General features: G+C 46.4%; 1 protein-coding gene across 4 annotated transcripts in view; it reads left to right on the top strand.

The window, feature by feature from the left end:
- The window catches only part of xdh (xanthine dehydrogenase), an 81,018-nt gene that overhangs the window by 28,897 nt on the left and 42,121 nt on the right, over nt 1-10,000 (top strand). For 3 of the 4 annotated variants that reach the window (XM_064928768.1, XM_064928766.1, XM_064928769.1), the window contains one exon: nt 1,729-1,821. The exons of the other annotated variant lie outside the window; for it this stretch is intronic. In XM_064928768.1, coding sequence (XP_064784840.1) covers nt 1,729-1,821 — 93 coding nt within the window. The remainder of the gene's footprint in view (nt 1-1,728; nt 1,822-10,000) is intronic. 4 annotated transcript variants of the gene reach the window in all.

The raw sequence follows: 10,000 nt of genomic DNA on the forward strand, positions 1-10,000 counted from the left end.
AACAGTCTGACATAGGCCAAGAGCTCTTCACGAGGGCAACTCACCGTCCCTGAAGAAGCTGCTTCTAGGTACATGTCTCGTCCTCTATGGCTGAAAGCGTAACACCCACCAGGATGATGCCTGGGTAGTGGCATCGCCTAAAGCAATTCAGCTGTGGTCTGGAAACGTCTGCAGGCAACTATGAGCCTGAACAGTCATCCCATCTCTGCACACAGTCCTTGTCCTTCCAGGACCCGGCAGGTGAAGCAAAAAAGCCAGTTCTTTGTCCAGTTGACATTTGAATAAACAGATTAGCCGGCTGGATAGTGATAGGAGTTATACCATCACAATCCTGCATTTAAAACTCAGAGATATACATTATTTGTGTGTTTTTTTTTTACATAAAAGCCTTTACAAAACAAGTTTTACTCATATAGCTGCAGTTATTTGTGGTAAAGTTGAGAAACTCAGATATTTTTCAAGTGACAAAGAACTGTGTTCTAACACATTAAGAACAGTGTTATGAAAGAATGCAGAAGAAATCGATTATCCCATGCCTGTATCACAAGCGCATTGCATGATGGGTAGACAGTCACATGTGTGACCTGGACCTCGTGAGTCAGACACACACTTGTTTTACAACCAGAAATGATCTACATGAAAGTTCTAATGTCTGTTGGATGATTGGAGGAATGTTTCACAGTTATTGGCCAATCCCAACCGTGCCGTCACACAGGTGATATGTAGTCATGATTTCAGCGTATATTATAAATAAAATACTAATTTTAACTTCAAATAAAATTATTGAATTATAAATAAAAGAGTAAATATTTCAACATAAATTAACCAAAACATTTGAAAAAATACAACTATTAAATGGTTAATTTTTTTATTATTCCTTTATTTAACCAGGCAAGTCAGTTAAGAACAAAATCTTATTTTCAATGACAGCCTAGGAACAGTGGGTTAACTGCTTGTTCAGGGTCAGAATGATAGATTTGTACCTTGTCAGCTCGGGGGTTTGAACTCACAACCTTCCGGTTACTAGTCCAACACTCTGACCACTAGGCTACCCTGCTTGTAGATATAACTAGTTAATAATGTAGATATAACTGGTTAAAAATGTAGATATAACTAGTTAAAATAATGTAGATACAACTAGTTAATAATGTAGATATAAATGGTTAATAATGTAGACATAACTAGTTAATAATGTATATATAACTAGTTAATAATGTAGATATAACTGGTTAATAATGTACATATAACTGGTTAATAATGTAGATATAACTAGTTAATAATGTACATATAACTGGTTAATAATGTAGATATAACTAGTTAATAATGTACATATAACTGGTTAATAATGTAGATATAACTAGTTAATAATGTACATATAACTGGTTAATAATGTAGATATAACTAGTTAATAATGTAGATATAACTGGTTAATAATGTACATATAACTGGTTAATAATGTACATATAACTGGTTAATAATGTAGATATAACTAGTTAATAATGTACATATAACTGGTTAATAATGTAGATATAACTAGTTAATAATGTACATATAACTGGTTAATAATGTAGATATAACTAGTTAATAATGTACATATAAATGGTTAATAATGTAGACATAACTAGTTAATAATGTCTATATAACTAGTTAATAATGTAGATATAACTGGTTAATAATGTAGATATAACTGGTTAATGATGTTTCAATGGCGTGTCTCATTGATCTCAGAGAAGCTCAGTGCTGCCTGCTCCTCTCTACAACCCAGCTGACTTCCTCCCTCTGGACCCTACTCAGGAGATCATCTTCCCACCAGAGCTGATGGTAGATGCACTAACACATCAACACACATGGGGGCTTAACACAAACACATACCCTTACCACTCTCTCTCTCTGTTTATCTCTTTCACTACCTCTCTGTTCATCACTCTCTCTGTCTCTCTGTCTCTCTCTTTCTCTGTCTCTCTCTTTCTCTCTCCCTCTGTTCATCACTCTCTCTGTCTCTCTGTCTCTCTCTTTCTCTCTCTCTCTTTCTCTCTCCCTCTGTTCATCACTCTCTCTGTCTCTCTGTCTCTCTCTTTCTCTCTCTCTCTCTTTCTCTCTCCCTCTGTTCATCTCTCTCTCTCTCTCTCTTTCTCTCTCTCTCTCTTTCTCTCTCCCTCTGTTCATCTCTCTCTCTCTTTCTCTCTCCCTCTCTCTCTCTCTTTCTCTCTCCCTCTGTTCATCTCTCTCTCTCTCTCTCTTTCTCTCTCTCTCCCTTTCTCTCTCCCTCTGTTCATCTCTCTCTCTTTCTCTCTCTCTCTTTCTCTCTCCCTCTGTTCATCTCTCTCTCTCTCTCTCTTTCTCTCTCCCTCTGTTCATCTCTCTCTCTCTTTCTCTCTCTCTCTCTTTCTCTCTCCCTCTCTGTCTCTCTCTTTCTCTCTCTCTCTCTTTCTCCCTCTGTTCATCACTCTCTCTGTCTCTCTGTCTCTCTCTTTCTCTCTCTCTCTCTCTCTCCCTCTGTTCATCTCTCTCTCTCTCTCTCTTTCTCTCTCTCTCTCTTCTCTCTCCCTCTGTTCATCTCTCTCTCTCTCTCTCTCTCTCTTTTTCTCTATTTCTCTCTCTCTCTCTCTCTCTCTTTTTTCTCTCTTTCTCTCTCTCTCTCTCTCTCTCTCTCTCTCTCTCTCTCTCTCTCTCTCTCTCTAATTCAATTCAAGGGCTTTATTGGCATGGGAAACATATGCTTACATTGCCAAAGCAAGGGAAATACATAAACAAGGTAAACTTTAAATAATATAGACATTTCAAATGTAATACTACACATAACTGGTTAATATTACACACATATTATTAGTGTTGTAACAATGTGCAAGTAGTTGAAGTATGAATGGGAAAATAAACATATAAATATAGGTTGTATTTGTACAGTGTTGTTTGTGCTCCACTGGTTTCCCTTAATTCATGGCAACGGGCCACACATCTTGCTGATGTGACGGCACACTACGCTATTTCTCATAACAGATATAGTAGTTTATCAATGTTTGATTTGTTTTTGTGGGTCTGTGTAATCTGAGGGAAATATGTGTCTCTAATGTGGTCATACATTTGGCAGGAGGTTAGGAATTGTAGCTCTGTTTCCATCTCATTTTGTGGGCAGTCGGCACATAGCTTTTAATCTCTCGAGAGCCAGGTCTGCCTACGGCGGCCTTTCTCAATCGCAAGGCTGTGCTCGCTGAGTCTGTACATAGTCAAGGCTTTTCTTAATTTGGGGTCAGTCAAAGTGGTCAGGTATTCTGCCATTGTGTACTTTCTGTTTAGGGCCAAATAGCATTCTAGTTTGCTCTGTTTTTTTGGTTGATTATTTCCAGTGTGTCAAATTGTCACGGCTTTCGTCTGTAGAAGGAGGAGTGGACCAAAATGAAGCGTGGTTGTTATTCATTTTACTTTAATAAAGAAACTGTACACGAATAAACTAACAAAACAACAAACGTGCGAAAACCTAAAACAGTCCTATCTGGTGCAAAACACAGAGACAGGAACAATCACCCACAAACACACTGTGAAACCCAGGCTACCTATAAATGGTTCCCAATTAGAGACAATGACTAACACCTGCCACTGATTGAGAACCATATCAGGCCAGACATAGAAATAGACAAACAAGACATCCAACATAGATTGCCCACTCAGATCACACCCTGACCAACCAAAACATAGAAACATACAAAGTAAACTATGGTCAGGGTGTGACAGTACCCCCCCCCCCCCCAAGGTGCGGACTCCGGGCGCAAAACCTGAACCTATCGGGGAGGGTCTGGGTGGGCATCTGTCCGCGGTAGCGGCTCTGGTGCTGGACGTGGCCCCCACTTCACCGTAGTCTTCCCCCACCTTGTCCGCTTCCGTGACCTCCTAGCCACGGCAACACTACTTAATAACACGGGACAGAGGTGCAGCTCGGGACAGAGGGGCAGCTCTGGACAGAGGGGAAGCTCTGGACAGAGGGGCAGCTCGGAACAGAGGGGCTCTTCAGACTCCGGCAGCAGCGCCGTACAGGCGGGAGACCCCGGCAGCAGCGCCGGCCAGGCGGGAGATTCCGGCAGCAGCGCCGGACAGGCGGGAGACTCTGGCAGCAGCGCCGGACAGGCGGGAGACTCCGGCAGCAGCGCCGGACAGGCGGGGGACTCCGGCAGCACAGGAGAGGAGGAAGGCTCTGGCAGATCCTGGTTGACTGGCGGATCTGGAAGAGTCTGGCAGACTGGCAGATCTGGAAGAGTCTGGCAGACTGGCAGATCTGGAAGAGTCTGGTTGACTGGCAGATCTGGAAGAGTCTGGCTGACTGGCGGATCTGGAAGAGTCTGGCTGACTGGCGGATCTGGAAGAGTCTGGCTGACTGGCGGATCTGGAAGAGTCTGGCTGACTGGCAGATCTGGAAGAGTCTGGCTGACTGGCAGATCTGGAAGAGTCTGGCTGACTGGCGGATCCTGGCAGACTGACGGCTCTGGCTGCTCCATGCTGACTGGCAGCTCTGGCTGCTCCATGCTGACTGGCGGCCCTGGCTGCTCCTTGCTGACTGGCTGCTCTGGCTGCTCCATGCAGACTGGCAGCTCTGGCGTCTTCTTGCAGACTGACAGCTCTGGCGGCACCTTGCAGACTGTCAGCTCCTTGCAGACCTGCAGCTCCTTGCAGACTGGCAGCTCCTTGCAGACTGACAGCTCCTTGCAGACTGACAGCTCTTTGCAGACCGGCAGCTCCTTGCAGACTGGCAGCTCCTTCCAGACTGGCAGCTCCTTGCAGACTGGCAGCTCCATGCAGACTGGCAGCTCCTGCTGTTCCATGCAGACTGGCAGCTCTGGCTGCTCCATGCAGACTGACAGCTCTGGCTGCTCCATGCAGACTGGCAGCTCTGGCTGCTCCATGCGGACTGGCAGCTCTGGCTGCGCTAAACAGGCAGGAGACTCCGGCAACGCTGTAGAGGCGGAAGGCTCTGGCAGCGCTAAAGGCGGGAGACTCTGGCGGAGACTCGGGCGGCAGCGCTCCGGCAGCGCAGGAGAGGAGGAAGGCTCCGGCAGCGCTGGAGAGGCGATGCGCACTGTAGGCCTGATGCGTGGTGCTGGCACTGGTGGTACTGGGCCGAGGACACGCACAGGAAGCCTGGTGCGGGGAGCTGCCACCGGAGGGCTGGTGTGTGGAGGTGGTACTGGGTAGACCGGACCGTGCAAGCGCACTGGAGCTCTTGAGCACCGAGCCTGCCCAACCTTACCTGGTTGAATACTCCCGGTCGCTCTGCCAGTGCGGCAAGGTGGAATAGCCCGCACTGGGCTATGCAGGTGAACCGGGGACACCGTGCGTAAGGCTGGTGCCATGTAAGCCGACCCAAGGAGACGCACTGGGGACCAGATGCGTAGAGCCGGCTTCATGGCATTTGGATCGACGCTCAATCTAGCCCGGCCGATACGCGAAGCTGGAATATACCGCACCGGGCTATGCACCCGCACTGGAGACACCTTGCGCACCACAGCATAACACGGTGCCTGCCCGGTCTCTCTAGCCCCCCGGTAACCACAGGAAGTTGGCGTAGGTCTCCTACCTAGCGTCGCCATACTCCCTGTGAGCCCCCAAGAAATTTTTGGGGCTGACTCCCAGGCTTCCATCCGCGTCGCCGCGCTGCCTCCTCATACCAGCGCCTCTCAGCTCTCTCCGCCTCCAGTTCTTCTTTGGGCGGCGATATTCTCCAGGCTGAGACCAGGGTCCTTCACCATCCAGTTCGTCCTCCCATGTCCATTCCTTCTCTTGCTGCACCTTGGGGCGGCTACACTCCCCTGGTTTAGCCCAGGGTCCTCTCCCGTCGAGGATTTCCTCCCAAGTCCAGAAAGTCTTGTCACGCTGCTCCTGCTGCTGCTGTTGCCTGTTACCACGCCGCTTGGTCCTGTTGTGGTGGGTGATTCTGTCACGGCTTTCGTCTGTAGAAGGAGGAGTGGACCAAAATGCAGCGTGGTTGTTATTCATTTTACTTTAATAATGAAACTGTACATGAATAAACTAACAAAACAACAAACGTGCGAAAACCTAAAACAGTCCTATCTGGTGCAAAACACAGAGACAGGAACAATCACCCTCAAACACACAGTGAAACCGATTCACAGTCAGGGCCCAGGTCTGACAGAATCTGTCCAGAAGATCTCGATACCGCCTTAGACTCTTCTGGTTTGGGGACAGAAGCATCAGATCATTTGCAAACAAATGGGATGGCAGGGTAGCCTAGTGTTTAGAGCGTTGGACTAGTATTGTGCACTCTTGAGGAGAGTGCACAATTTTGAACATGAAAGTTAGGCACATTTGGGCAGCCTTGCTACAACATTTTGAACAGAAATGCAATGGTTCATTGAATCAGTCTTAAACATTGCACATACATTGCTGCCATCTAGTGGACTAAATCTAGATTTCACCTGGGCTGGAATAGTACACTATGGCCCTAACTCAAAGATGGTCCAAAAAAAACTATAGTTTTTTTCTTTGTAGTATCTTTTACCAGATCTATTGTCTTATATTCTCTTATATTCCTTTCACATTTCCACAAACCTCAAAGTGTTTGCTTTCAAATGGTACCAAGAATATGCATATCCTTGCTTCAGGGCCTGAGCTACAGCAAGTTACATTTGGCTTTTTAGGCCAAAATTGAAAAAAGGGAGGAGTTGTTGTTTAAATGTTTAAATGACTATGTACATAACGAACATGAGCTGACATGCTAGGCAACATTCTGTGTCATGGTGCGGGTGATGACTGCGTGTCCAGCAGCGGGGGATGTGTGTGCCCAGGTCAACAGCCGATCTTTAACCCCTGTAGGGACGTAGATGCTCTCTGGAGGTAGTTGGGTTCCCTCTCCAGAGTCTTGGGGATGTCCACATCTATGACACAAAACACGAGGCCAACAATTCGGTAAGACTGATTGATGGGCTAGAGGACACTCACATGACCAACGTGGAACCACAGGGAAAGCAGATCCTCCGACATCCTGGTTCCCAGGCAGTGATTCTCATCTTTGACCAGGAGATGGTGAGGTTATGGAGTTGGAGCCATGGGAGGCCGAGGATGACTTTGTGTACGGGTGCAGGGATGATGAGGATGGCTTTCCTGGTGCTTGGATCCAACGGTGAGGGTGAGTGGTGCTGTGACGTGCGTAATTGTGCCAGACCCAAATGGTTGTATATCCAGGGCTTGGACTGGAAAAGGAGAGTAGAGTGGGTATGAAGTTAAAGTTCAGTGAGGAAGTGTGGACCTGGTCAATAAAGTTCCTCACGGCACCGGAGTCCACTAGAGCTGTAGGTGAGACAACACTTGAGTGCCAGCCAGACAGTGAAATGGGAACCAGAAAGGGTTTTTGGCAGAAAACAATGAAAATGGAATACTCACGCCTACCGTGGGAGAGGGAAGATCACTTGGCCGCCCCACTGCTCTAGTGGACTCATTGTTCAGACGCACTGGACATCAGGGAAGCTGGTTCCCCTCCTGGCTGCAATAGGGACAGAGTGACAGCTATCTCAGATGACGCCGGTCTGCCGCGAAGAGGCCCCTACCTCCATGGGTTTAGGCTCTGCCTCAGGACAGTGGTGAGGTGGACACCAGCGCTCCCGAAGAAGGTTATCTAAACGGATGGCCATCGAGATGAGAGCGTCTAAGGACATGGTGTCATCCCAACATGCCAACTCCGTCTGGACCTTCTCGCGTAGTCCAATGCAGAATAGACCCGTGAGAGCTGGCTCATTCCATCCACTGGAGGATGCCACAGTCCGAAAGGTGAGAGCGTACTCCTCAGAGGTCTGATCACCTTTCTGGTGTTGGAATAGTTGCTTGCCTCCCTCTCTGCCCTCTGGAGGATGGTCGAAGACCGCCCTGAACAGAGCCATGAACCTCTCAGAGGAACCCAGCTCCTCCTCTCCTATGTCCCAGATGGCCGTAGCCCACTCCAAAGGCCATTCGATAAACAGAGAAATTACCTTGGCAACGTTGGACCTCTCGGTGGTGGGGGCTCTCGTCTGAGAGGCGAAAGGGAGCACTGGTGTAGGAAGCCACGGTATTTCAATGGATTTCCTTCTCTGGAAGGGACAGTTGGGATCACTAACCTGGGCGGTTGGCTGGATAGGCTGGGGGACTGGCTCACTGTGACGACCTGTGGTAGGAGGCCCTCCATCAGAGGTATTGAGAACCTCGCTGTTGGTGTCGAGGTCAGTGGAGAATGCTAGGACTTTGTTCATGGTCGTACCCAGTAGAGCCAGCTAATCGTGGTGTTGATGGATGCTCAATCGTCTGGATAATGGTGTAATCCTCTGCTGCTTCCATCATTTCTGAGGCAGTATTATATAACATATACACAGGGAGTCAGGAAACAGGAGTGTAATGGATGTGAAACGGCTAGCTTAGTTAGCGGTGTGCACTAAATAGCATTTCAATCGGTGACGTCACTTGCTCTGAGACCTTGAAGTAGTAGATCCCCTTGCTCTGCAAGAGCCACGGCTTTTGTGGAGCGATGGGTAACGAAGCTTCGAGGGTGACTGTTGTTGATGTGTGCAGAGGGTCCCTGGTTCGCGCCCGGGTATGGGCGAGGGGACGGTTTAAAATTATACTGTTACAGGAGTAGAAGGTGAGTTTAACCTCTCTGTGGGACGCGTCCTGCCGGGGAAAATGAAGAGCGCCAAATTAAAATAAATTACTATGAAAATCAAACTTTCATTAAATCACACAGTCAAGATAGCAAATTAAAGCTACACTTATTGTGAATCCAGCCAACATGTCAGATTTCAAAAAGGCTTTTCGGCGAAAGCAAACGATGCAATTATCTGAGGATAGCACCTCTGTAAACAAAAGAGAAAGCATATTTCAACCCTGCAGGCGCAACACAAAACACAGAAATAAAAATATAATTCATGCCTTACCTTTGATGAGCTTCTTTTGTTGGCACTCCAATATGTTCCACAAACATCACATAAGGTCCTTTTGTTCGATTAATTCCGTTGATCCAGAAAAACACTGCGTTTGATCCAGATATTCCACGTTTGATCCAGAAAAACACCGGTTCCAACTTGAGCAATGTGACTACAAAATATCTCAAAAGTTACCTGTAAACTTTGCTAAAACATTTCAAACTACTTTTGTAATACAACTTTGGGTATTTTTGAACGTAATTAATCGATACAATTGAAGACGGCATGATCTGTGTTTCAATACAGGAAGAAAACAAACTCAAGCATGCTTTCTGGTCACGGACCTCTATCTAACAGTACACTTCAAGTGACCCTCGTTCAAGATGGCTGTACTTCTTCAGTACACAAAGGAATAACCTCAACCAATTTCTAAAGACTGTTGACATCCAGTGGAAGTGATGAAAACTCATTGAAAACTCATTAAGTGGAAACGCATCCATTGAAAACACATCCAGTGGAAGTGATGAAAACTCATTGAAAAACAAATTGAAAAAAAAAAACATCTGAAGGGTTTGTCCTCTGGGTTTTGCCTGGTAAATAAGTTATGTTATACTCACAGACATGATTCAAACAGTTGTAGAAACTTCAGATTGTTTTCTATCCAAATCTACTAATAATATGCATCTCTTATCTTCTGGGGATGAGTAACAGGCAGTTGAATTTGGGCATGCATTTCATCCGGAAATGAAAATACTGCCCCCTGTCACCAAGAAGTTAATAATAATAAACATGAAGACATTACAAAATACGAGAAGCGTACAAAACGCAACCAAAACCAAAACATCCTGATGACTGAGGTTACTAAGGGCATGAAGGGAGAGTAATCAGGGTGGTGATGAAGTCCATGTGTGCTTAACGCTTAACGATAAGGAGCTTTTTGTGGGAAATGGTGGTTAAAAGGTGTGCTCAATGGTGGTTGCCAGGACCGGGGGTTAATAGACCGGCAATGGAGGGAGGGAGCAGAAGCAGGCGTGACATCATATTACAAAGAAAAATGCTGATTGGTTCATTTGTACATTTATGATTGTTGGGTTTTGTTTTCAGTT

Source organism: Oncorhynchus masou, chromosome 21 (genome assembly GCF_036934945.1).
Source record: "Oncorhynchus masou masou isolate Uvic2021 chromosome 21, UVic_Omas_1.1, whole genome shotgun sequence".
NCBI lineage: Eukaryota > Metazoa > Chordata > Actinopteri > Salmoniformes > Salmonidae > Oncorhynchus > Oncorhynchus masou.